This window comes from Mesocricetus auratus, unplaced genomic scaffold (assembly GCF_017639785.1).
Source record: "Mesocricetus auratus isolate SY011 unplaced genomic scaffold, BCM_Maur_2.0 Super-Scaffold_4256, whole genome shotgun sequence".
Lineage (NCBI taxonomy): Eukaryota > Metazoa > Chordata > Mammalia > Rodentia > Cricetidae > Mesocricetus > Mesocricetus auratus.
Genome location: NW_024429182.1, coordinates 80,566,608 through 80,593,583, shown reverse-complemented (window position 1 = coordinate 80,593,583; position 26,976 = coordinate 80,566,608). Strand labels below are relative to the sequence as shown.

General features: G+C 46.1%; 2 protein-coding genes and 1 long non-coding RNA gene across 4 annotated transcripts in view; 1 reads left to right on the top strand and 2 right to left on the bottom strand.

The window, feature by feature from the left end:
• Positions 1-3,017: 3,017 nt before the first annotated feature.
• On the bottom strand, positions 3,018-11,892 carry Coq7 (coenzyme Q7, hydroxylase). Its single transcript, XM_005075621.4, has 6 exons — positions 11,735-11,892; positions 8,660-8,835; positions 7,105-7,219; positions 5,277-5,416; positions 3,783-3,851; positions 3,018-3,222 (listed from the first exon to the last, which is right to left on the bottom strand). Exons 1-6 carry the CDS (start codon positions 11,805-11,807, stop codon positions 3,145-3,147), a joined length of 651 nt encoding a protein of 216 aa, XP_005075678.1. The 5' UTR covers positions 11,808-11,892; the 3' UTR covers positions 3,018-3,144.
• Positions 11,889-14,244, top strand: LOC121143591. The gene is made up of 2 exons (XR_005880842.1): positions 11,889-12,026; positions 13,668-14,244. It is a non-coding gene; the product is annotated as an uncharacterized LOC121143591 (long non-coding RNA).
• A 67-nt stretch (positions 14,245-14,311) lies between these two features.
• Positions 14,312-26,976, bottom strand: part of Tmc7 (transmembrane channel like 7) — a 46,277-nt gene continuing 33,612 nt past the window's right edge. For both annotated transcript variants that reach the window (XM_005075745.4, XM_021230427.2), the window contains 7 exons: positions 26,846-26,963; positions 26,560-26,657; positions 24,685-24,871; positions 22,260-22,390; positions 21,233-21,388; positions 18,238-18,316; positions 14,312-16,590 (listed from right to left, as the gene is read on the bottom strand). In XM_005075745.4, the coding sequence (XP_005075802.1) occupies positions 16,516-16,590; positions 18,238-18,316; positions 21,233-21,388; positions 22,260-22,390; positions 24,685-24,871; positions 26,560-26,657; positions 26,846-26,963 (844 nt within the window). In that variant the 3' untranslated portion in view covers positions 14,312-16,515. The remainder of the gene's footprint in view (positions 16,591-18,237; positions 18,317-21,232; positions 21,389-22,259; positions 22,391-24,684; positions 24,872-26,559; positions 26,658-26,845; positions 26,964-26,976) is intronic.

Genomic DNA, 26,976 nt, shown 5'->3' with positions numbered 1-26,976 from the left:
AGCTGGAACAAGTCAGTCGGAGTGGAGGTTTCTGAGCTGCACTGTAACCTGAGCTGGCTTACTGCTGCTCATCAGGACACTGCCAGGTGAAAATGGATTCTGGGAGAACAAGAGCATGAAAGAAGCATCTGGAACCATCTAGACGAAGGAGGGGAGTGAGTGGTTGCATTCCAATTGCAACATGAAAGGTGCTAAAAGGGTTTTCACATAGAGATATCACATCCTTGACAACTAGACAGAGGTGACAGAGGCAGAGTCGGGGGTGACTGTGGTAACCTGGGCCCAGAAGATTGACATCACTATTATTTACCATGGAGCCCACCGGGGAAGCAGACTTGGGAATACAGGGAGGCAAGGGTTCAGTTCGGGGCAATTCAGCCTGAAAACTTTTTCCAACTTCCAAATGGAGGCACTGGATAGACAGCTGGAAAATGGAAGGCCAGGACAAATACTCACAATTAGACAGCAGAAGTGAGAGGGTTATACAGGAGGCCAAGGGTGCACCTGGCGCTTGTGGCATTAAGAGACAGGGGTGTAAAGAGCAAGCCAGGACAGAGCTCAGAGTGGTTTGCGAGTCTATTTTCATAGTTCATCAACTGCCTGAAAACATTACCCTTAGTATGTCTTCAGCTTCCCCTCCCCTCCCTCCCACCAGTTACTGTATACTAGGACAACTGATCTTACACAGGAGAGAAAGAAAATGGCCACTAATGAAACAGTGTAGACACAGCAGCAACCTGAGCTCGGCTTTGTCAGCTACACCAAACTATATATACTACAGACTTCTGATGGTAACCCACCACAGAAGAGTCTGCAGCCATCTTTACCTTCTTCTCATGCTTAATGCATTGCTACTACCTGGTCACAAAGTCAAAATGACTTTCGTTGCTTTTCTTTAATTTTATCTTTATTCATGTGTATGTGTGTTCTGATCTTAAACATAAGAAGAGGGTGTTTGATCCCCTGGAGCTGGAGGTACAGATGGTTGTGAGCTGCCCGGTATGGGTGTGGGAACTGAACTGAGGTCCTCTGGAAGAGCAGCAAGTGCTCTTAACTGCTAAGCCATCTCTCCAGCCCCTTGTTTTGTTTTCTTGATACAGGATCTCACTATGGTCCCTACCTTGCTCTAAATTTGTAATTCTCCTGCCTCAGCCTCCCAAGTACTAACTCCACTGAACTGCAGAAAAGGGGTTGCAGAATGTTGGTGGAAACTACCTGGTGTCCACTGTCCTCCAAAGCCAGAGCCACCACAGCAAGCCCCATCCCACCATGGGGTGCTGATGAGGGGAAGCTACGATGGGAATCCACTGGGGCCAGCCTAACTAAGCCAAACGTTTTGGTCTACAAACTTCTTTTTGTTTCTTGCTGCATTGCTCAGGCTGACCTCTGACTCCCGCCTCAGTCTCCAGGAAGCTCCAGAGGACTCTGCTGTGATGGAGGGTGCTGATCTTTTTACTGCCGTTTTGGTTTTGGTTTTTGACAGAGTCCGATATGTAGCCTTGTAGACCAGACTGGCCTCCAGCTCGCAGAGACCTACTTCCCTCTGCTTCCCATGTGCCAGGATTACAGGTGTGCACCACCACACTGTGCACACTCAGTTGGATCTTGTTTTTCAATATATTTTGAAATTTAAAAAAATTATAAAATAATTCACAAAAGTGCTAAGTTTTAGTCAAGAGAGTTTATTTGGGGGCAGCAGACCTCATGGAAATTATTATAAGTCAATTTTCAAATAATCCACAAGTCCGTATTTTACTGTGTTGTTTGTTTGATGAGGCAGGGTGTCATGTATGCTGTCCTCGAACTTGACTTGTGCTGAGGATAACCTTGGACTCCTGCTGCTCTTCTTGTCTCCACCTCCTAAGTGCTGGGATTATAGGCCTGCACCACCATGCCTAACTTAAGTGTATTCTTTTGATTGGGGTAATGCTGTCCTATCTTAGTCTATGTGGGCTGCTATTAAAATATAGTCAGCTGGGGAGCTTATGAACAGTAAAAACTTCTTGTTTTCAGTCCTGGAGGCTGTGAAGTCCACGATCAAGGTATCAACAGGCTGGTGTCCAGTGAGTCCTGTATCCCCATAGACAGCAGCTTTTGTGGCATGACATGGAAGAGACTGAGTCTCCTTCAGGCCTCACTTTTATAAGGACACTAATCCCACTCCTCAGGGCTCTGCTCCCTTAGCTAACCACCTCCCAGTCTCCTCTCCCTTACAGTACCCCCTCTCAGGTGAGGGATTCAACCACTAACTTCTAACACCATCAGCTCTGGGTGAAGGGTTTCCAGAGACTTAATTATTCCGACCCCAGTGCTTTGTCACACCATGCAGAATTCAGAAGATGCAGTCACTTCCTAGGTGGACTTCCCAGTCTTGCTTAGCCCACTTTAAACGTCCTCATGTTTTAAATGACATTTTGTTAACTGCGATCTTAATTTATTTTCCTCTTAAAGATCCATGCAGGAGCTGGAGAGATGGCTCAGGGGTTAAGAGCACCTGCCACTAAGCAAAGGACCTGAGTTTGGGTCCCAGTTCACAACTGCCTGTAACTCCACCACCAAGAGATCGGTCCCAACACTCTCTTCTGGCCTCTACAGACACCAAAACAAATGTACACACACACAAATAAAAATAAAATAAATATTAAGAAAAGATTGCTACTAACTAATGAATGATGCATTCTTGATGTCTCAGGCCGAAATTAACTCAAGATTGAAGGAAGACCAGCTGCATGCCCCATAAGGTAGACAGAGTTGGTTGGCTGCCACCCTCACAGCAGAAGAAAAGCCAGGAAACCAGTGCCAAAGAGGTTTTTGGATTGTTGTTGTTATTGTTTGTTTTTTGAGAAAGGGTTCTCTGTGTAGTAGCTGCCCTGGAACTCGATCTGTAGAACAGGCTGGCCTCAAGCTCAGAGATCTGCCTGCCTCTGCCTCCAGAGTGCCAGGATTAAAGGCGTGTGCCACCACGCCCAGCTGCCAGAGAGTTTTATTAGTGAGAAACAATGACAAAAAAACCCAACGACCACCTCTTGTAGTTTATTTAAAAAAAAAACACACACACACACAGTGATAATTGTACAGTTCTTCCTCTGCAACAGCCACTCCCTAAGTGACCATTTTTTCTAGAAATGGATCAACAGCCACACTTTAAAACCTCTCTGATAAATATATTGCTGCACTGCATCCAGCCTGGATAGCCCTCTTCAACAAGGTATATGCTGGAGCCTGTGGAGAACAAAAGGCTGGGATGTAGCTGGGTGGGACAGTGCTTGTCTAGCGTGCATAGCACCCTGAGCTTGGTCTACAGTACTTGGTGGTGTGGGGGGCGGGGAGATAGGCAAACAGAGCAAGAGGCTTGTTCAGCAGTGGAGTGCTTGCCTAGCAAGGCCCTGGGTTCAACCCTAGCACCTAAACAACCAGCAACCAAACCACATGTGGTGTATCTGTGTTAGATGTCAAACTTAGACTCACTGGTAGGGCAGGGTTTTGGCTCCTCTGGATAGGAAACAGGATCTGAGGAATCATTTCATTTGAAACAAAAGCCATTCAGACTGCTAGAAGCATCTCTGGCCACTGGATCCCTAGGCTGTTTCTTGGGATGATAACAGAGTAGGACACAAGAACCTCACTCTGGACCAAGGCTGAGCTTGAGTGCTTTCTGTCAAGTAGCTGGCTCCCTGCCTTTTGACCTTTACTTCCAAAACTCTCTTTCTGGGAACAGAAAATTTTGGTCCCTCCACCTTTAAAACAGTCCCCAAATATCACCAGCAACAGTCTGTCCCTACCAACTCCGCATCGTGGTCCAGGCCGGTGTCATGGTGCTCAAGCTCCTCGTCTCGAAACTTCTTGATAACCTGAGAAGGAAAAGGAATTCAAGTGGAAGTAAGTCAGCACTCTAGGTCACCTGCTGCTCATCACAGTCTAGAGGTGAGGTGCACGTGCTTTTCCTATGAAAGGCCAGCGATCACTCTGCCGTTCCTGTGGGGACAGCAGCCTTGCAAGAGTAAACCATGGGTGTGGCTCCAATAAGACTTGTTTATGAAACAAGCTTGGCCAGCAGGCTGGTGACTGCCAACAGTTGGTTTAGGTTTTTAAAAACTTAGAGTTGTGGCCTATCTTGGACACTGTTCTACTGCTGTGAAGAGACACTCTTGTGAAAGAAAGCATTTAATTGGAGGCTGGCTTACAGTTTCAGAGGTTCCTCCATTATCAGCATGGCAGGGAGCATGGCGACACCTAGGGTGCTGAAGGAGTAGCTGAGAGCTATATCCTGATCTGCAGGCCAAGAGAGAGACTCTGGGCCTGGCTTGAACTTTTGAAATCTTAAAGTCCACTGCCAGCTAAACACTTCCTCCAACAAGGTTACATCTCCTAATCCTCCTAATCCTACTCAAATAATGCCACTGCCTGATGAGCATTCAAATATATGAGCCTGTGAGAGCCATTCTCATTCACACCACCACATAGCCAAATACAGTGATGCACACTTACAACTCCAGCACTTGGAAGGCAGAAGCAAAACAAACAAAATTCAAACAAAAAAACTACTGGGGATAGAGGGATGGTGCTGAGGCAGGGGGATCCCTTGTACCCACTGATCCAAGACCAGCCTGGGCTAATTTTCCAGTAGAAAATTACCTGAGGTACTCCAGCATTTCAGTCACTCATTTTTTAAATTTTATTTTTGAAATTATAATTTAATTACAGCATCTCTCCCTTCCCTTTACCACCTCCAAGCCTTCCCATATGCCCCTCCCCAATGTTCTCCTTCAAATTTATGGCCTCTTCTTTCACTAATTGTTATTGCATGTATATATGTGCTTGTATGTACATATTTAAATATAACCTGCTGGGTCTACATAATGCTACCTGTATGCATGTTTCCAGGCCTGACCTTTTGGCACCAGACAACCGATGTGTGTGCTCTTCCCTAGAGAAGGCCACCTCTCTTGTCTCAGCTTCCCTCCATTGCCTATGGTTCTGTGTAGATTGAGGCCTCATGGACTTTTCTCTGTCCAGCTTAGCATGTTAGCTGGTATCTTCTGTGTACAGCCCATGTGTTGAGTCACAGACGTGCAGAGGACACACAGACACAGACTCAGGAAACATCAGTTCTGGGCTTCCCTGTGCCGGAGCCCTGTGGCCTCTCTGTCTCATCTAGATGAGGACTCACTCTCCCCCCCCCCCTCCCCAGTCTTGCCTCCCTAGCACCCTTACCTCTTTCTCCTCACTACCTGTCACCTGCCCTTTCTCCCCTCAAGCACAGCACAGTCAGTCACCTGCAGCAGCTCCTCATACTTCTCAGGGTCCTCCTCCATCAGCGTGCGGATCTGGTTGTTGTAGTGGTGAGCAATGGACTCTTCTACTGCCACAGTGCAGGCCATTGCTCCTTCCTTTCCCAGCAAGGCAGTTCCTGCCCCTGCAATCATCAAGCAAGGTCAAGCATGAGCCACATACTGATGGTCAAGGACATCTGTGAGGCTTCCTGACATCTGGGCTGGTAGGGTTATTGCACACATATAATATATATAGATATATATCATAATTATTCATTAATTCTTTAGCAATTTCACATCACACACCCCAATCTCACTCCCCTCCCAGCCCCTCCATATCTACCCCTCACCCCTGCAGCATCACCCCACAAAAGAACTCCCCCAAATTAATTCAAAACAAAACAAAAAATTCAAGAACCACATTGGTTCTCTGTCTTTTCAGCCTCTCCAACACCTTTTCATTTGTCCTAGTGTCACTGGGAGCTGCAGTTTGTCACCCAGTATACCCTTTTGTCCAATCAGCCCCACCCACAAAAGCTCATTGCAATGAGTCACCTGTCTGGTTCAAGGCCTCTGGCCTATGGCACATAATCATCATTAGACCCTCACCAAAACTACAAAGCATCCTGCTATTGTCCTGAGTCATGGAGATCCTAACTACGGTTGTTGTTTGCAGGACCAGCCCCTTCACACACTCCGGCAGGTGAAGATGGAGAAGATGCTAACTCAGGTCCCAGGGTGTAGGCCTGAGAAGTAGCTGAGCTAGTCAGTCTGTACCCTGGGACTGTCCCCTCCCTCAGTCAAGGGGTGAAGCCAGCTCTCCCACACCTGTGGTGAGGAGCGAGGCCATCTCTCCCAGTACCGTTAGTTGTGTGTGTGTGTGGGGGGGGTGTTCTCATGAGTGTCAGGACCAGCTCTCCTGATGCAGTGTCCAGAGAGGGGCAGGACTAGCTATCCCCAGGCCAGTGAAGGGCAAGGCCGGCTCAGCAAGGCCCTCGGATTTCAACACACAAGGTTTCTATGGCCCTACATCTGGGGATGTTTAACGAGTTGTCAGTGGTACCTGCTAAGCATAACTACTGAACATTTAGATATTCCCATGAATGCTCTGAAACAGTCACTCCATGTTAGGAAGTAGTTCGAGCTCGTTATTAGATGTCAGTCACAAAGTTCTTTTGAATGCATTTTTCTGTTTTATTTGGTTGGTTTGATTGGTTTTGCCTTTTTGAGACAAGGCCTCACTATGAAACCCAAGTTTCCCTGGAACTTACTGTGCAACCAGGCTGGCTCATATTCTCCACCCCCTGCCTCTGCCACCTGAGTCAGGCTCAATGAGCCTTGGCCCTGCTGCTAGGAGCTGAGAGTGCTACCCTAGGTTCTTTGTTCTTCTTCCTTTTTTTTTCCCTTAGGGGTGGGGGCTCAAGACAGGGTTTCTCTGTGTAGCCCTAGCTGTCCTGGAACTTGCCCTTTAGACCAGGCTGGCCTTGAATTCAGAGATCTGCCTGCCTCTGCCTCCAGAGTTCTGGGATTAAAGGGGTGAGTGACCACGCCCAGCACTCAAGCTACTCTCAGGTTAGCATCACCAGGAGTCACTATCTGGCTATGACTACATTATCTACCTTCCCTCTGTGTGTATCATACTTTCTATTTATGAAAGTGACGAGTCTATCTTAAAGTCATATAAGCAAAAACAGTTCAATCAGCTTCAATTTAAGTTTAGGAAAACGCTAAGTAAATAAAAAAGGTTGGATGAGGGCATGACAAGAGTTACAGAGGCATGAACAACCAATCCATCACCAACAGCCCAAGTGGCTCCTGGACAGACACTTACCCAGTGCAAAGCCTGCCACATTCCACAAGGGCATCAGAATTGTAGGTCGGACCCTGAACGCAACCATCAGCTCATTGAACTTTTTCAAATGGTCCTTCTCTTGATCCCACATTTTCTGGAAAAATAAAATAAAAAAAACTAAAAAACAAAACAAAACAAAAAGAGGCGAGCATTACAGGGGCCTCTTCCTATACCCTGAGGACTTGCTATGGCTGAGCACACAGGAGGCAATAAGGAAATTTATAATGATGAGAACTTGAGTCATCCATCCCTTACGTATCCATAAGACAAAAGCAAATCTCTCAAAAAAGAAAAGAGCCTGCAAGGCAAAGGAAGAACTGAAGCTGGATCTCAGACACAGCCAAGAGCTCCACTGCCACCTTCCAGACCCACACACCTCAGTGTCCAGGCTCCATATTTGTGTGCAAGATGCTGACCCCATTCAGAATTGGGAGGGCAAAAAGTCCGTCATGGTGTAATTTCCTTCTAGACCTGACACAAAGGATGGGGACAGAAGGACAAGAGCAGCTAAGGTAGGCCAGTCAATGATTGATGGTGAGATGCCATCAACACGGCTTTGGAGGCTACTCCTGTCATCCACGCTATGCCTCGTTACCCCTGAGACTCACAGCACAGTCAGCTTGCAATGAACTCTCTGGAACCCCAGGTTCTGAGCCATCAGTTCAAGCAACCACAGGTGAAAACAGTAGAAAAGAACTGTCCTGAGAACACGCAGACTGTTCTCTCTGGGAAACAGAACCCCAAGTGTGTGGTATTCTCTGGCATGGGGGACTTTCAGTAGCCTTGACATGCTTCAAGGCAGAGGCGCAGGGGCTACATGCAGATGTACACCATCTTACACATGGAATGAGCTCTGGGGACAGGGATGTTTGTGGTGAACCTGAAGGGACAACATGCTAAGCTACCACATGCTAGGCAGGGTGGCAATAGTTCCATATGAGCTTGTTTATTCCCCAACCAAACCCAATGAGTTAGGGGTTTTACAGGCTAATTTACACACAGGGAAATGGAAATCTAAAAGTTATGTGACCTCTTCAAGGTTGCAGAAGGTGAGAGAGCTGGAAAGGAAACCTGGATCTTTGGGACTATAAACCCCTCTCTCTGGCACTCTGTGCTAGGACAAGCCTACAATAACCTGGCACGAGGAACATGCCCCCAGTGAAGGGATTTTCAATCTCTGATGCCACAAAACATTTACACCACAAATACACTCAATTTCTACACCCTATTTCTTTCTCTCTTTTACATTTCCTCTCTACCCTTTCTTTCTTTCTGACCCAAGACTTCCTACGTAGACCAGGCTGGCCTCAAACTCACAGAGAGCTAGCTGCCTCTACCTCCCAAGTGCTGGGACTAAAGGCATGCAAGACCAAACCCAGCCATATTCAATTTATATATGTGCTTTTACATAAACAGAACATGCTCTCTTTGTTTCCCTGCACCTCCCTTTGGGACCGACAGGCAAGTGGTTAGCACAGGCTTCACATTCATTGCCAGTGCAATAGACCAAGTTGAGACTTAGGGAAGAACCCACCTGAATGACAGGGCCAACACTGGACCGGCCCAGCACAGCCATCTGCCCTGCATAGATTCGGTTTGCTCCATATTCACCAGCATGATCCACCCGGATTATTCGATCCACGGCTGCCCGGTTAATATTGTCTAAGGTCATTCCTGAACTGTGAAACCTGACAATGCCTCTTCCATAGTCTGCAATGAAAATGCAAGTAACAGTCCTTCATTATCCACACAGAATATTGATGGTCTTTTATTCTAAAAATAAAAAAATTGTGTGTGTGTGTGTGTGTGTGTGTGTGCGTTGATGTGCATGTGGCAGTCAGAAGACAACTTGCAGGGATCAGTTCTCTCCTTCTTCCATATGGGGCCCAGGTACAGAACTCAGGCCTTTATGCTTGGCAGCAAGCACCTTTATGCACTGAGCCATCTCCTGTCTCCTTTTGCAGACAGAATGAAAGACATTTTAGAACCAAGGCCATAAACAAGTCCCAAGGGCTGGACATGTCTATCAACACATTCTTTGTCATCTGCGATGCACAAACCCAAAAGATTTCACCTAAGGAGTAGGATTTTGGGCTTCACTTTACACATATGGCCACCTGGAAAGGTCAAAGCCTGTCCTCACCAGACAGCTCACGTGACAGCTGCTCTGGGAAAGGCTCTCCCCTCCCAAGGTGTACAGCAGAAGCCCGTGGAGCCATGATGCTCTTCCCCAGTCTCCCTGGGAAGAAGACCCTTGCTGATAACCTGAAAAGGTTTAGGGTGCAAAGTCTGGCAGCCCAGGTGGGGACCTAGAAGTTCTTTTAACACACCGGTTCCATGGACAGCTGACTTGAGACCCAGTCTGACAGCTTAAGTTTGACCTCAAACTAAACTCCATTTTAAATGTAAATTCTTTTGAGGAACCCGGATGGCAAACACTTCCTTTATACTCTCCAAGCCCTAGATGAGAGGATCTCAGATGTTCACCCCTGAACGTCTTTGTAGTAAGGTGTGTTCACAGGTCCCTCAGAAACCACAGGTCCTCTGACTTGTCACTCTAGCTGCAGCCTACATTGGCATTACTTAAAGTGTCACAGGCTCTTTGTGTGTTATGACTACCAGGTCTTTGGAAGATGCTTCTTTTCACTTTGGTTAACTCTACATCTAGAAAGCAGGTGAAAAGGCTCATCTGGGACACATCTTTGGCTCTTCCATTAAGAAGGCCTAAGGTCTTCAGATAAAAGGCCATGGGTGAGTCTGGCATGTATGAGTCAGAGTCCTGAATATGAACTTTGCTATCAAGTAGAATTTGAAATGTTGTACTTTTATTATGATACTGGAGATCAAGCCCAGGGCCTGATGCATTCAGGGGGAAATAACCTACCACAGAGCTGTCTTTGCAGTCCTGGGACAAACAACACACTGTGTGTGCAAAGGAGGATGAATTCTGCAGGAGCGGAACTAGCGTTGGTCTACTGTACATGACATGCTCTGCCTCTCGCAGCACACTGACTCCAGAAACGGAACAGAGTCCAAGAAGCAAACCCAGAACCCCTCGGTCTTCTGCCAGGTGTAAGGCACCACTCCTGACTGTCTTCAGAAGCTGGGTTGCTACGGGCTGTGGCCTATGTTTTATGGGAGAACAATGGGACACAACCAGTGACCTGCTGTGTTTCTGTGTTCAAGCTCAAGGGCCTGTGCTTCTAGCCAGGTTGTCTCATTGAAGAAAGTTGGGTCTGCAGACAGAAATGGTGAGATGGCTCCACTTCTCAACACAATCTTGTTTGCCTATTCTCTTGCTTGTTAGCAAAGAAAGAGGCAACACTTTTAAAACGTTACTGAGAAACAGCAAGGGCCAAGTTCATATGGCTGGCTTTTGAGGTGTGATGAATGGGATTGTGTTTTTACTGGGAACATACTGCACTGCTCCCTAAAATCCCACCTCTCATCTAGATTCAGGCACTCAATAATGACAAAGAGGATCATGAAGGCTGTGTTTGTCCTTTTATCTAACCAAATCCGTATAGGTATTTCTTATCTATAAAATCCCCAGTCAATTCCAGCATCAGGAGGCAGAGGCAGGCAGAGCTCTGCGAGTTTGAGGACAGCCTGTGAGACAGCAAGTTCCAGGTCAGCCAGAGCTACAGAGTGAGATGCTGTCTCAAAGTCAAAATAAAAACCTCCCCAATATCAAGGCTTATTTTCTTTCTAAAGGAGAAACACACTTAAGATATTTTATTATCATGAGGCTAAATGAGACAAAGGAAGCCGTGACTTCATAAACGAAAACAAATGGTTCTATGTAGCCTTGGCTGTCCTGAAAACTCGCTCTGTAGACCAGGCTGGCCTCAAACTCCTGGAGATCCGCCTGCCTCTGCCTCCCGAGTGCTGGGATTAAAGGTGTGCACTACCACTACTCGGCCTGTTTGCAAATTTAAGATGTGTTTTCAGGGGCTTCTCAGATGATGCGATTCAGACCTGAATCCAGAACTACCTCTCTCCATTCCGAATTTAACCTTTCTATTTTGCAATGCAAAGTCTCATGCGGAGCTTGAGAAAAATACTGACACCAAGGCTGGAAAGAGGGATCAGCAGTTAAGGAGTGTGTACTGCATTTGCAGAGGACTTGAGCTGGGTTTCCAGCAGCAACACACAGCGGGGCTCACAAACTGCTTGTTATCTTGATTCAAACCTCGCTTCTGGCTCCTCTGGCACTTGACTTTGTACACACAAGCGCTCACACAATCCTAATTTTATAAAATCTAAAAAAGAAACACATAACCCAAGTAGATAATGAGCGGGACCCGAAAATCTGCATTTCTAACAGGTTAACGCTGCCGACAGAAGTCCCGGTGGAGACTACAATGATAATGCAGGACACTCAAATTCCAAGTCTGCACTTCACAAGCTGGTAATCACTCGGTCCCCCAGCGAATCCTGCGATAGTCCGCCTGTTCCCGTCAATCACCTCGACGTGTTCGGCAAACCCCACCCCACGTCGCGCGCCTGTGACGCAACGAACGTCTCCCCCGTGACACCCGTGACCTCCCCTTCACATATTCCCCGGCATGGTACCCTGCGCCGGACCACGACCGCGAGCGGCGGGTACCTGAGAAGGGCCTCCGGACGCCAGTGCGCAGGCGCCGCAGGGAAGCAGCCGCTATCGCCCTCGCGCTGCTCATTGCCGGTGACAACGCAACCACGGCCCCAGCGCCCGGGCCAATTGTGCTGTCGGCTCAGGGTGATGATGCATAGGTGAGGCGGGCCGGAGTCAGAGGAAACGCCCTAGACCCAGGATTCCACCCGATTGGCTGGAAATGACCGATGCTAGAAGACGTATTGGATGAGCTCCCTGTCGATCATTTTGACGTCATAAAGGGTCCCCTGGCTGCTTTTTATAGGTGAGGATGCGGAGTTTCCCTGCAGAAGCAACCCAGGTGCCACTCCTAGGTTACTGGTGGAGCCTTTGTTTCCTTGGCTTCACGGAGATTATTTTTCTCTATTTGCAGCCTCTCTCTACCTAAAAATCAATAGAAATTACCTGCTAAAACACTCCAGTGTTTGGTGTAATTTGTGGGCCTGGCAGTTCATTTCACAGTATTTCCTGTCCCTTCTTAACCAATTTCCGTATTGAGATTTGTTTCATACATTGTTCTTAATACTTTACTGGATTATTCCTGGCCGTGTGTATTGGTGCATATCAGTAATGAAGATGGCTGTGTGTTGAGGAAAGGAAAATTTAGCAACATTAAACTTCTAAAAGTGGATATCTATTAATATGACAGCTAGGGTCTACATTTTCAAGGAAGTAATGTATGTGAAGACAAAAAAAAATGCCTATAAGGATATACATCAGTCATCGTAGGTTCCGCCAGAGGCTGTGGCTTTAAGGGAGCTTCAGTTTTCACTCTTATTTATATATATTTGATGCATAGCTACAAAATAATTGAAGCTACTAAGCTATTCTATATAACTGTAGTGTTTAAATTAGTATACTACAGTAACTTAAGATGAACCCAAGTACGTGTTCAAATTAGTATGCAAAGTAACTTAAAATTAAGATGAATCCAAGTACTCAACATTAGCAGCAGTGAGGCTGTGTAATGCTCAGCTTAAATCTGTCACCCCCAAACCTTCACATGTTCCCTCTCAATAAATCTCTTGACTGAGGTCTGGGGGAGACTTTACTTTGCCAGAATGGAGTGGAGGAGAGAAGTAACAACTTTTTGCCGGAGCCAGTGCAGGGCTGTAACTCTTTCGCTGGGGAAACCTGCACCTAGCAAAGCATAAGCTGCTATGCTTACTGTGACCTATGGTATTCTTTGGCTCCAGAGTGCCAGAATACCTTTCCATCCAAACCACAATGCTTACAAGATATGATCGGGTCACTCAGGCTTGCCTTAAATGGTGATATGGCTGCTTCAGCCTCCCGAACTCACATGTGTGTGTCAGTACAATGGGCTGTGAAAGAAATTTGGATAAATGATAGAACATTTAAGTGGGAAAAGTGAGAATACTATAATTTCTTTCCTTCTTCCCTCCCTCCATCTGTGCTTTATTTGATTTTGGTTATGAGACAACAGTCTCACCCTGTATCTAGGTGTCTGGAACTTGCTGTGTAGTCCAGGCTGGCCTTGAAGTCTTTGCAGTCTACCTGCCTCAGCCTCAATGGTGCCTATGTACTTCATTAAAAAACACAACAAGCCGGGCGGTGGTGGCGCTCGCCTTTAATCCCAGCACTCAGGAGACAGAGGCAGGGGATCTCTGAGTTCGAGACCAAGCCTAGTCTAGCGATCGAGTTCCAGGACAGGCTCCAAAACAATACAGAGAAACCCTGTCTCAAAAAACAAAACAAACAAACAAAAAAACAGTTGTGTGCTTAAGAATAATTTGTTTTTTTCTCTATAGTTTTCAATGGTTTCATATTATGATGAGTACTTGTACTTCTATGTTTCCAAAAGGGAACAAAGAGTATGTGCTTCTCTAATCAAATCCTGAAATATAAAAGAAATTTGTCTTATTTTTGTATCTTAAATGCAAAGGAACTGTCCCAGCAAGTGAAGACATTTGTTCACAGTCACACAGCAAACCGTACATCCCATGTTCCCAGTACTTATCACACGCTGGTCAGGCTTCTGGCAAAGCCACACACTACAGAGTGAAGATGTGTTCAGAAGTTCTCACAGGGGTCAGACCTGGTGCCACCATGGAAAAAAATGAATTCTTTTGTTTCTAAATACTTAGCCTAAGTGGCTAGCTGATTTTTAGCTGTGAGACTTACTTGCAAACTTAAGAATTCATGCAAACCAAAAACCTGTCTAACTGGATTCTCCTCTTTACTGGGATGAGAACATTTTGTGACTGCAAGAACCTGCAAGTCTGCTGGAAGGAAGGGAGGAAAGAAGGAAGGAAAAAAAGAACAGAACAAACAAGAGCCTACAGAAGAAGAGGATAAAATGGAAATGTTTGGAGAGGTTTTTAAAGTTCAGTCTTTCAGGGTTTGTACAAGGGAAGAATGACAAAAACCCACTTCAAGTACCCATTAGTGGTTGCATGGTTACAGGAAATGTGTATTGCTGCTTTGGAATGCCATTAAAAAGAAGGATGAAGTTATTTGCACAGAACTTCAAGATATTATTCAGGAGAAATTCAGAAATATGTATTCACAACACATACACAAAACATGTATCTATTCTGATATTTATTATATCTTTATAGAACAAAATAAACACTAACAGTGCTTTCCAATGGTGCTAAGATACAAAATGCTTTAAAATATCTTTGCTTTTGAAATTTAAAATACACAGACATGCTTTTCTTTGGCTTCAGGAAAGCCAAGAAGTGATAAAACTCATCTAATACATCCATAAAATGTCAAAATGATACCTTCTCTAACTTCAGTGAGAAGAGCAATGTTACAGAGTATTGCAGTTTTCCTCATCACCTGATTCTTGACAACGAGCTCTGTGAGTTCATGTACACAGAATCACACTTTAAAACTTCCAAGACACTGTGTAATCAGTAGTTTAGCCACACTTTAAGAACAATACCGACACCACCTGGTTATTAAAGTTATCAAACATTCAAGTAAGAGGGATGCATATTAGCAGCATTAACTAAAACTAACATACTAGTTGGTATATTTTGGTAGCTGTTTAATAACAAAGAAAACAGCATATTGTTCATTTTATTAACCATTTGTACAAACAGGAAAGTAAATAATCTTCAGGGGCATGGTGAGTGACAAGAATATTATATGAAGGCACTAGGTAGGCATAAAGGTCAACAATTAGAATTTATAAAATGAGGATGGAATGAACTTTGGTTTATTCAAAATTCCTGTTGTTAGGTTTAAAAACTCATAGATCTTCAAATACAAGAAAGGGTTAGGAAATGTACATTCTGACAGTTATAAAAATCCCATGTTAATACAACCTCATGGAAGATCAAAGAAATTATTGTGTTGGGCTTGAGCATATGAGTTCCATACACACACACACACACACACACACACACACACAGGACCCTTTACACACATACAGATGTGTTAGCCATGACAAGTTTGCTTTGCTTCCAGAGCAAGAAGCCAATCATTTTTAAGAAACAAGGTAGTGGTCAGAGGAGGAAAATCCTTCTTGGCAGCTTTCTAAAACATAAATCTAATTTTAAATGTCAGGAAAGGTTAGCAGCCAGTGAAAAACAGTAGAAAACTCAAACTGTCTGTCACAGGACTGCAGCACTCTGACAAAAACTTTAAAGTGAAAGCAGATCAAACTAGACATTATTAAAAGGGTCAGCTTTGGGGAGGTATATGGCAAGGTATTTATTAAATACAGTTTTTACTGTTAGTGGAGATCTCAAGAGATACTGTTTTGTAATGTTTTATAAAAACAAAGGTACACACATCAAGTGCAGGCAAACAAAACCTAGTCCTTTGAGATGTGTGTTTAAGCAATCAGAACCCAAACTATGTTTGTATTATGGGATGTTCTTACAAATAGGCTAGGCCATGGATCTACATCTGATATCACCCATATAACCCACAGCTTCGATACCAAACAGCACATTATAGCCTGGCTCTGAAACATTTGGTGTCCTTCAGGAATGAAGAGCTCTGCAAGGAAGAGTAATGCCACTTGGAAAACAGCTCTCCAAGCCCTTTTCTGCAGCCTTGTCATTCCTCAAGGGAAAGTGACCTTAGCTGACTGGTTAGCCACCAACCTTTTCTTTCCACCTGGCTCCAAGTTCTAAGATTTGGTGACAGAATTGAAAAAGGGTAAAACCTGTAAGGTGGGCAGACAGTTCCTCTGTTTTCCAAATGGCTTGCAACCTGCCCCAGTACCCTGCTTAACAGCTGACACCGATAGGAGCAGAAATTCAAGTGTGATCCAGGCACAAGGCAGGGGCTACCATGATGGTCTCTCCCCGTTCTTATCAGCTGCCCCAAGCCTTTAGCACCTGAAGATGCATGTTCGTTTGAAAAAATAAGAAGTCAGGTTTCAATTTTAAGTCACCAGTGGCATTTGAGAGAGCATTCCCTCAGCTTGGAAAAACTTCCAAAGAGACCACCCAACTTTGGAGGAACTCAGTTTTACTTGGAAAAACAACACACACAAACCTTTAAATACTACAAAAGTTTAAACAAAAAATAAATAACAGTCTCCCTCTCTGATTTCAATTATAAAGCCTGAACAACTCGAGAAGTTAGTGGTTTGGTAGAATCCTCAGCGAGCCAAGGCTCTCCACGAGTCAGCCTGCTTGGCTAAGTCACTTAAAGCTCTCAAGTCTAGAAAGATGCATTTTAACATTTCCACTCAAAGCCCAGCTGGACTTTGTAGGGTCGTCAGACTCCTTCCGTTGCTGAGAAGTTGCCAGTCAGCATCTTCACGCTCAGGCATGCTGGCTCCGCACATCCCTTTGAGCTTCTGTCAGTTTCTGGATGAGATAACGCTTGTCACGGCTCTCCTAAATAAGAGAAGCAGGTTCAGATTCCATCTCATGCTTAGAAATGTCTGAAGCTATGTCTATTAAATGAGTTTCTACTCAGGCTCAAGGTAAGGGATTCCAGACATTGGATTGCCACAGTGATTTCCAGTCTGGCCTGTCTCCATCACTGGAGTCCCCACCACAGCCCCTTGTCCACATTGTAGCTGGAGATCTTCTAGAAATGTTCATGGGGACTGAGTGTCTGGCATGCACACAGCCCTGCATTCCACCCCCAGCACTGTATAAATTGGATGTGGTGGGGTCCATGTCTGTAACCCCAACCCTTAGGAGGTAGATGTAGGAAGATCAAAAGTTCAAGGTCATCCTTGACTACATACTAAGATTGGAACCAGCCTGGGCTACATAGACCCAGTCTCAGACAGATAATATAACCCAAATACTTAATAAAGCCCAAACCTCCTATCAGTCCGCCAGGCAATGCAATGACCTCTAATGTCAAGAAATGTCAAAAAATCATCTTGCTGGCCCCATCTGTCACAGCCCTCCAGCCACACACCCCCATTCTTTTGTTTCCCCAAAGTACCTGGCTTATTCCCACACTAGGTCCTCCCACCCCACTAAGGACCTCTAATAACTGGCTACTGCCATCATTCCCATCTCACCTCTGACTTCCTTCAACAGACCTTCCACATCTGCTGGCTGAAGTAGCCTTGGCCCCTCCATCACCCCACCTACCTAGTTTTTATGATCTTCACAGAAATCAGTTTTCAGAATTCATTTCGTTGTGTGTGCCTGCCCTTGAGATGGTGCGTGTTCATGTGGGGGTGGGGGAGCATGTGTGCATGTATGTGGACATTCATGTGGCAGCCAGAAGTCAAACTCGGAAGTCACCCTCAGGTACCTACCATTTCTCAAGTAGGGTTGGGGAGGTGGGAGTGGTGTTTGTTCTTAAAATTCTTTTGAGATTTGTCTATTTTATGTGCATCAGGGTTTTGCCTAAACGTATGCATGTGCACCTCGTGCATATCTGGTGCCTGCAGTGTCAAACCAGGGTGTCAGATACCCCAGAATTGGAGTTGTGCATGATTGGAAGTCACCATATGGGTGCTAAGAATTGAACCCGGGTCCTCTGCAAGAGCAATGAGTGCTCTTAACCCCTGTCCACCATTTTTTGGAGACAAAATTTCTTAATTAGACCAGCAACTTGCCTGTAGGATAGACTTCCTGGCCAGTCAGCCTACAGATCCACCTGATTTGCTTCCTTGGTGCTGGGAATACAAATGCAGGCCATGGTGCCTGCCTTTCACACGGACGCTGGGGTTGAACTCAGGCCCTCATGCTTGTGCAGCCGCCTTTACACGCTCAACTATCTCCCCATTCCACATGTATCGCTTCTCTAACACTCTAGTGCTTCTGTCTGCCTAGCGTAGCACTGGGTGAGCCAGTGGATGAATGAGACCAGATAGGGCTGTTTTATTTCCCCCCTTTCTTTAATTGAAACAAGTCTTGCTGGTATAGAACTCACTATGTAGACCGGGCATATATGGAACTTGCAACCTTCCTGCCTCAGCCTCCTGAGTGCTAGGATTCTAGGCCTGGGCCATCATGCCCAGAGTCCTAGGTTCACATCCCCGGCCATGACCCTCTGGGTCTGTGCTTCCTTACCAGGAACAGCTGCTCTCGGAGCTGGACAACCACCCGCTTGTGTGCTCCAGCCAATGCAATGAAGTAGAACATGACAAGGCTGCAAGACAAGGCAGGCAGGTCATAAGGGAGCCTGTGTAATCAGCCTGTGCTAATAATAAAGTTACTGATGCTCCTGTCCTGATGCTGGGAATGACAAAGCAAGAAGAGGAAAAGTCAAAGTCAGTTAAGGGTGTCAGAAACTGGCTGGGATGCTCACTTGGCAGGTACTCTGGCCTCCGTTTCCTCATCTGTGAGACGGGTAAAGGAAAACTCAGTGACAAGCTTAGGACTAAAAGCCATTAAAAGCTTCCAGTCTGCAGCTCTGGGTCTCAGAAGGGGTCAAGTTACGGTGGGACAGAGGGCAAGCCCCCATTTCATGGAGAAGCCAATCTCACCTCATTCCTGCCTAATGTCCCCAGACAGGGCTGATAAATGAGGAGCAAATAACCAGGAGATATAGAGATCCCCTAAGTCTCTTCAAGCCACAGGCCTCTAAGGACAGCAAAGGCAGAGTAGATGTCTACCACCAGGGGGCACTGGGTGAACTATTAACCCATTGCTGCTGGGACACAGCTTCTTGGGAAGTCCAGGTCACCTAGCTGAGCATCTCTAAATCATTTTATTAATCTCAGCAAGGAATAGGATTCCTCTTTTCATGAGGATTTTTTTAAGCTACTTCCTACAGTGGGCTTTTACTGGACTAGTCATGTCATAGGATAAGAGTGATTTGTAAGTTAAGGTGTGGAAGGTACAGTTGGTTTCAGGTAATTGTAACTTAGACATGGTAGAGACAGGGTTCAAGGACAAGCAGCTCTCTAGTGCTCTTCCACTGCCTACTGATCCATTTTTCTTTACATAGAGTGTGAGATTTAGGCAAACCACGAGTGATGTTAGGAATAAGTCATGTTTACTGTGTTTTTATAAGCAGGCACAAGGGGCTCAGGTCTTAAGTGTGTAAACTTTCTGAGTATCATCAACATTCCCCTGAAAGATTGAATGTTATTATGTCATTTTAAGACTGGAAAGTGAGGCTCAGAGAAGATAGGTAACTTGTCAAGCCTAGCACATGACAGTCTGGGGCATTCCCAAAGGCCCATATGCTAAAAAGTATAACTCCCAGGAAGTGGTGCTATTAGGAGATGGGGCCTAGTCAGAGGAAGGTAGGTCACTGGGGTATGGACTTGAAGGGGATATTGAAACCCAGGTCCTTCCCTCTTTCTTTGTCTCCCAGTGGACATGAAGTGAACAGGCTTCCTCTACCATGAGCTCCCACTGAAGGGACTCTGGCCAGCTCGAGTGTGGTGAGAGTGCCTCTGGCAGGCCTTGCCCTTCTCTCCCATGCTAAAAACTGTTAGATTACGTTTCTAAAGCCAGCCACCAAGGTCTATTCCCTTAGTAGGCCACTTCTTCCTCCTCAGGCTAATTACCAAGGTCCAGTCATCAAGGTATTGAAATCCAGCAATCAAAAGCCACCTTTGGCTCACCTAATTAATATGCCCAATTAAAATTAAACACCTCTTTCCCCCACCCCTGCCCATCAACACCTGAGGCGGGTGGAAGAGCTGGCCCTGAGGTCAGAAGGGCGGGAGAGCTGCCGCTGCCTCCCACCAGCAGCAACACTCGGGAGAGCAGGCCCTGCACCTCAAGTGGGCAGCACAACGGAGCCAACCCCATTGGCAGATGTGTGGGCCAGCCCTGATCCTGTGAGCATGGAAGAGCAGTCCCCATCACTAGCCTGTCAGGTGACAGCATAGGAAGAACAGAGATGTCCCCCTTGCTGCCCATCAATGCCTGAGGCGGGTGGGAGAGCTGGCCCCACCCTCATCAGCTGCAGCACTGGGGAGTGTGGCCCCTATGCCACACCTGAGCAACACAGCAGAGCTGACCCTGAGAACATAAAAGCAGAACTGGCCCCACCCCTTGCTCAGTGCTGCAAAGGGTGAACTACCCTGAACAATGCGGGAGAGCTCATCCTGGTGGTGAGGACAGGGAGAGCTGGCAGGCTGACCAACCCTGCAACTAACTACCCAGGCCCAGAACCCGGGTTATGGGTTTGGCCCACCCCAACATCCACCCCATCTGTGATCTGCTGGAGCAAGTAAAGGGACTGCTCCTGCAGACCCAAAGCCGCAGGATTCCCACAACACAGGGCAACAGCAGGATAACCAAGAGGAGTTCCAGTTAGGGCTCAGCATCAATAGTGTAGCAGAAACCAGAGGCCCCTAACCAGACCAATGACTCTGCAATGAACACTTGCAAGTAAAGACGTATGGATAAAAGGTTTTACTGAGTGATTCACTGTGTCACGCTATATCTTCCATGATGAGATTGATTTTTTTTCCTTCTCTCTCTTTTTTCTTTTTTTCTCTTAGGTTTTATTTTAGTTTGGGGGGGAGGGAGGCTGCAAGGGGAGAGGGTGGATACTAAGGGACAGGGAAATGAGTGGGATGGAGATGTGTGCTGCGAAAGACACAGAGGATAAATAAAAAGAAGGAAAAATAATAAACATTAAACATCTCATCCTAACACGGAGGTCTCCCCTTTTTCCTTTATAAACCACCATTTTCCTGTGGACCATGTCTGCCTCCTCTCTATCCAGAGGTAGTCCTTTGTCCCCTGCTCCCTTGTTCTCTTCCCCTCTTCCCTCATCCTCTGTCTCTTGTCTTTGTCCCTTATCCATGCCCGTTGTAGCTCTGGGGCAAATAAGTCTCCTTTGTGCTGAGAATCAGGTCTTGGAAGTTCATGGCTGATACTTTTCCTTTCACCTGCCATGCTACACTAGGCCACTACAGGCCCAAAGGCAACAGGGTCAAGTGGCCATGGAACACAGCATCTGAAACCCCAAGCTGGGATAAAGTTCTCCTCCTTCTAAATTGATTCTCCTGGTATTCTGTCACAGTACAGAAAGCATCCGAACACACATCCATCTCCCAAGTGGGAGGAGACAGACTGCTCTGGTCTGGCTGCCACTCACCAGATGATCATGAAGAAAGGCACCGCGAAGGCTTCCGATGTGACAGCATGGATCAGGGTCTGCAGCGAGCTGGGGAAGGTGCTCACGGTCAGGGGGATAACCTCCCAGGTGGTGTTGAAGTTGGTGAATGGCCCACAGGCTTTGGAGGAAGGGATGCTGCCAGGACAGAGAGGGAGGGAATGCAGCTGCTTGGCCTGAGAGGTCTGCTGCTGCATAGCCAGAGGGTTTATTTACAATAGCCTGCAGGGAGCTTCCGAGTCGACAAGTTTCTGGAGTATTATATTTGAAAATGCTGACCCTGAGATTCCATCAGGTCTCTAGGTCTAACTTTCAGTTTGTAGGACACATAAGGCAGAAATGTAAGCTTGATGTCACAGAAGAACATACTAAACAAATATGTATTCCCTAGTCTTTTAATTTGAAGGCAGAGAAAATGGTCAGAACTCCTTAAAAAATCAAAGGCGACTAAAGACTCGACAGCTGAGCACAGTGGGAATGACTGTCACTTTAAAATGAACCTGCGAACACTGTGTTGGGATAACTGAGAAATTTGAAAACTAGCAGGAGTAAATTAGAAGTATTTCTTCTCTCTGTGTGTGTCTGTGTGTGTGTGTGTGTGTGTGTGTACAAATGCATGTGCATATGTATGCATGTGTATTTGTGTGCACACATGTGTGCCTGTCTGTTCCTGGAGACAGAAGTTAGTATCAATGTCTTCCTTTTTTAAAGCAGGTCTTCTCAGTGAACACTGGATGTAGGGCTTGCCCTTTTGGCCAGTCTGGCTGGCCAGTGAGGGGCCTGTCTCCATTCCCCCACCTGTCTTCTGCCTGCTACCCAGCACTGGGGTTAAAAAGTAGCAAGACCAAACAAAACAAAGGAAAACCAAAAAGGTAGGTCTGGAGAAGCCAGTAGGGACTTCTATGAGCTCTATAAAAGCCCATGAAGAATGTTACAAGTTCTTGACCATAAAGGAGTTTAGAAAATGACATACTTGACCATAAAGGAGTTTAGAAAATGACATACTTACCGAGACATGCTGATTGTTAGTGGTATTATTGCTAAACAGAGCCCAATCAGCAACACCAGCAGAAAGAAGAAGTTAGAATTGGATGCTCTGAACTGCCTTGGGGAGGGTCTGCAGGTGTAAAGAAGACTCAACTATGGAACAAAAGAGAAAAGAAAAAAGTAAGACTCCTGGGTAGTAGAGTCCCACGCTGTAGTGCAACTAGGGACTGTCTATCCCTGCCAGGGCAGAGTATCACACAGATCAAAAAGAAGAATGCTCAGTGCAGATTCCAGTTGGGGAAATTCATGCTGATGACATAATAAGAAGAATGGACCAAAACACAGCGACACTACCACTACTGAACAGAGGGAACAATCCAGAAGGAGTGTTGAGAGCTAACAGTGGGGACTCCTTAAAGTGGATCTGAAAGATGTAGGGATGAGAGCCTGTAACATACCATGCAGTAGATGGAAAATGTTAAACTTCAAGACCCTGTATAGCACAAACTTGTTAAAGTTTTATTATTTTATTATTCATAGAGATTTAAATATACATAAGCGGATCTACAGTGGCCTATGCCAACAATCTTTCCTATGTGTTAAAAATTAATATTTACACTGAGGGAGAAAGACTTAAAGGAAATACCAAGGAGAAAAGGAGAAAAAGAAAAAGGCATACTATTTTGAATAAGACAAACAAACAAAACACCTGCATTTCTGGGTAGGACATGAAACTTGTCTGAATTCCATAGGAACCAGAGCAACTTGTGAGCTTAGTTCTAGGGGATACTCAGCCAGCCAGCAGGGCGGGCCCAGAGCCTGTGTCCCACAAGAGGCCAGCGACCCATTTCAGCCTCCTGGGCTTCACTACACTGCACTTGGGAACTCACTAGGCAACCAGTATTTTCCTGTGAATGTGTCCACAGTCCTGTCTCCTCTGTTAACAAGAGCTAAGTGATGTTTCCAAATGAGGACATGAGACCACCAGCCAAAGGCCAAGGCACCCAGAATAAAGTCTGGCCCAAGGCAAGGTCCCACTCACAGGGTGGGCAGTCACACTCAGCGGCAGCAAGCTACACATGACTCTAACACATGCGGAACACGCTCACTCTGTGTGACTTGGGACCAGTTAGTCCTCTGAACCTCAGCATTCTCCTTCCTAAAAAATTAGTGTCTATTCCAGGGCTGGAAATAAGCACCACAGATAGGAAGTGGGGACACTGGGGGGACACAGGCTAACAGTACTATTATTCACGTTGTCACCATCATTATTATGAATGCTATTTTTTCCATTTGTAATTGCTAGGTAATCAATAAATTTTAGACTTGGGGTGGGTATGCAGGTAAATGGCATGGTACTTGCCTAAAATGCTCAAAGTTCTGGGTTCAAGTGCCAGCACTTAAAAAATGAATTAAAAATAAATCCTAGGGTTAGTAACAAAGAATACAGGAGAAGAAGGATGGTGATTATTATTTATATGCTTGCTTTATTGTTTAATGAGTATGGGGGCTGGTGAAATGGTCAGAAGCTAACAGCATGTATTGCTTTTACAGAGGACCAGAGTTAGTTTTCAGCATCCACACCAGGCAGCTCACAATTCCGTGTAACTTATCTGAGAACCTAGCACCTCTGCCCTCCAGACATGTGTGTGCTGTGTGCAAGCGTGTTCACACATACACACACACAATTAAAAATAATAAAGATAAATCTTAAAAAGATCTGTTTCACTTAAAAAACTAATGAACATGACTTGCTTCATAATAATGAACAAACTAGTAAATCCAGGCAAGCCAGTCACCTGCAAGGCCACTTCACCCAGGTTAACACCTGATCCTGCCACAATGTATGGGGACCATGAGTTGTGCCTGTCACTAAGCCCTGAAAAGCTATGCGTTGACTCTGACGTTACAAAACAAGTCAACAAACCCTTGGCTAAATGTCACTGAAACATACCACTGTTGTTGGATCCTTATCGGAGACTCAGCTCAGTCAGTCAATCATATATAAAAACTACACTTACGTCATAGGAAGAAAGCAATTCTTAACATGCTTGAGAAAGTTGACAAACAAAACAACAACAATAAAAATGACCTGTAAGCCCAGCACTTGGGAGGACAAGGCAGGAAGATCAGGGACTTGAGGCTAGTTAGAGATACACAGCAAAAAAGAGATGAAAAGCTACTGGAAGTCTTTTCCCAGAATAAACACTTATTAAGGAAGATGTATTGCATGAGGCCCTGGGTTGGAGGGACATGTAGTTACACTGTGTCTCAAGGGCTAAGGAATGGCCTTCAAACATGTGAGTGCCTCAGATGGGGCTGGGGACACAGCTCAGTGCTATACCACTGGCCTGGCCTGCTGGAGGCACTGGGTTCCTGTCCACAGCACTGCAAAAGCAAAAGAATAGAAAGAGTGTGCAGGATGTGAGCCCCATCCCCTTTCCTACCTCTTTCACGTAAAAGATGATAACAAATTTCAAAGTGGCGACTGCAGGAAGGAGTGGGGAGAAGAAGGCTCCGATCCAGCAGATGGTCTGCCCATACACAATGCCCAGGACATTGTCCGGGATGGCAAACTCCTGCTGTCCCCAGCACTGGATCAGCTTCGAGGACGCACAGTAGGTCACCAGGAGCCTGGAATCAAACTAGACATATTCTTACCTGAGTCTACAAGTGCCCCTAAGGCTACAGAACTATACCCACCAACCAACGTCATTTCCATTGCAAGTTCAAGTGTGTGTGTTGTATGTATAAGTGTATACGTGTTTGTGCATGCGGGTGTGTGAATGTGCCTGTGGAGGCCAGAGATTGACATCAGATGTCTCCCTCAGACATGTTCTACCTTACGTTTTGAGGCAGGCTCTCTCTCAGCCCAGAGCTTACTGACTGGGCTGAAGTGGCTGGCCACTGAGCCTCTGCGATCCTCCCATCTCCAACTCTGGAATGCTGGCAGGCACAAGCTGCCACTCCAGGCTATCACATAGTGTTGGAGATCTGAATTCAGGTCCTTGTGTTTATATGGTCAGTGCTTTACTGACTGACTGAATCATTTCCTCGGCCTAATGTTTCTTTTTTATTAGAAAGAAGCTTCGTTTATGTATGTTTATATGTATGTATGTACCCATGAGTGCAGATGTGCAACAGCCCATGTGCAGAGCAACGTGTGGGAGTCAGCTCTCTCTTTCCACGGTGTGGTCCCAGTGAGCAACCTCAGGTGGTGAGGGTGGCTGACCAGTACCTTCACCCTCTGAGACATCTTGCTGGCCCCTACATTTGCTTTTCTAATACCTAACTTTAGGATTTGCTGGACTTCTAGCTAATTCCAGACTGGACTTCTAGATAATTCCACATCTGAATAATCTGCCCAAGTTGCCCAGGCTGGTCTAGAACTCAGGATGCTCCTGCCTCAACCTCCTGAGTGCTGGAATGACAGGCCTGCATTGTCATACTCTGGGTGCCTTGACTGTGTGGCGAGCAGACAGAGATTCTCTTAAAACTCCTGGAAGAACAATGACAACAGTAGTGAGGGTCACGTTCTGTTGAGCTCTGTGCCACAGAGTGTTCTCCTGTTTTGATCTGCGTTACTGTGGTGGTTTGAAAGAAAATGGCCCCCACAGGGAGTGGCACTATTAAGAGGTGTGGCCTTGTTGGAGGAAGTATGTCACTGTGGGGGTGGGATTTGAGGTCTCATTTTTCAAGCTGTACCCAATGTTACAGACTCCTCCTGCTGCCTGTGGATCGAGATGTAGAACTCTCAGCTACCTCTTCAGCACCATGTTTACCTGTACACCACCATGTCCTGTCAAGATGATAATGGACTGAACCTCTGAAACTGTAAGATAGCCCAATTAAATGTTTTTCCTTTATAAGAGTTGCTGTGTCTCTTAGAAACCCTAAGCTATCTTGCTTATTCTCAGGGTAAGACTACCAGGTGGCCCTGCTATCATCCCATTCCTGTCTCAGGAGAGAAATTCAGTGTCTTGTTGCTGAGAGAAGTAACTTGTTCATCTTTACATGATCAGCAAGAGGCTGGCGTGAATCCACATCCAGAAGTTGCACCCAGTGTGTCTGCCCCAGCAGGGCCTTGGCTGCATCAAGTACAGGAAGTCAACACCAGGAGGCCTTGTGGGAGGAGGTACCATCTCCACCCCAGGTACCAGGGTACCACCTAAAGATGTGGTGTCAACAGCCTAGAGCCATTTGAAAGTCACCAAATATCAGTGGTTCACCAGTGACTGTGGAGTCACCCAGCACTCATGGAGAGCAGCTTGGTCGGGAGCATCCAGGCACGGAGTTGGGATGGCAGGGACCTCCACACTTACTTCCTAGGGAAATCCACAAACAGTGTCACGGCCAGGATGATGATGAAGTCGAATATCATCAGCTTGTACATTTCCTGTCCCACCTGTGTCTCCCAGCACTGAAATCAAGACAGGGAGACACTAAAGGATCCACTCCCAGCGCAGGGAGCCAGCCTCCTGTATCCTCAATCATCCCCACACCCCACTGTCCCTAAGCTCCTGCACAGACTTCAATAGCCAAGCTCTTGACCATGTCCGGCATGGGGCCAGACCAGCCTTGAAGCTGGGAGTCAGGGCCATGGCTCACCGGGTAGAGTTTCTGGTTATAGCCACAGAGTTCGCATGTGCTGTCACCACAGGATGTGATCTTGGAGCCCAGCGTGAACACCAGCACACAGATGGTGGCCAGCCGCATAAAGACACACCTGTGGGAAAGAG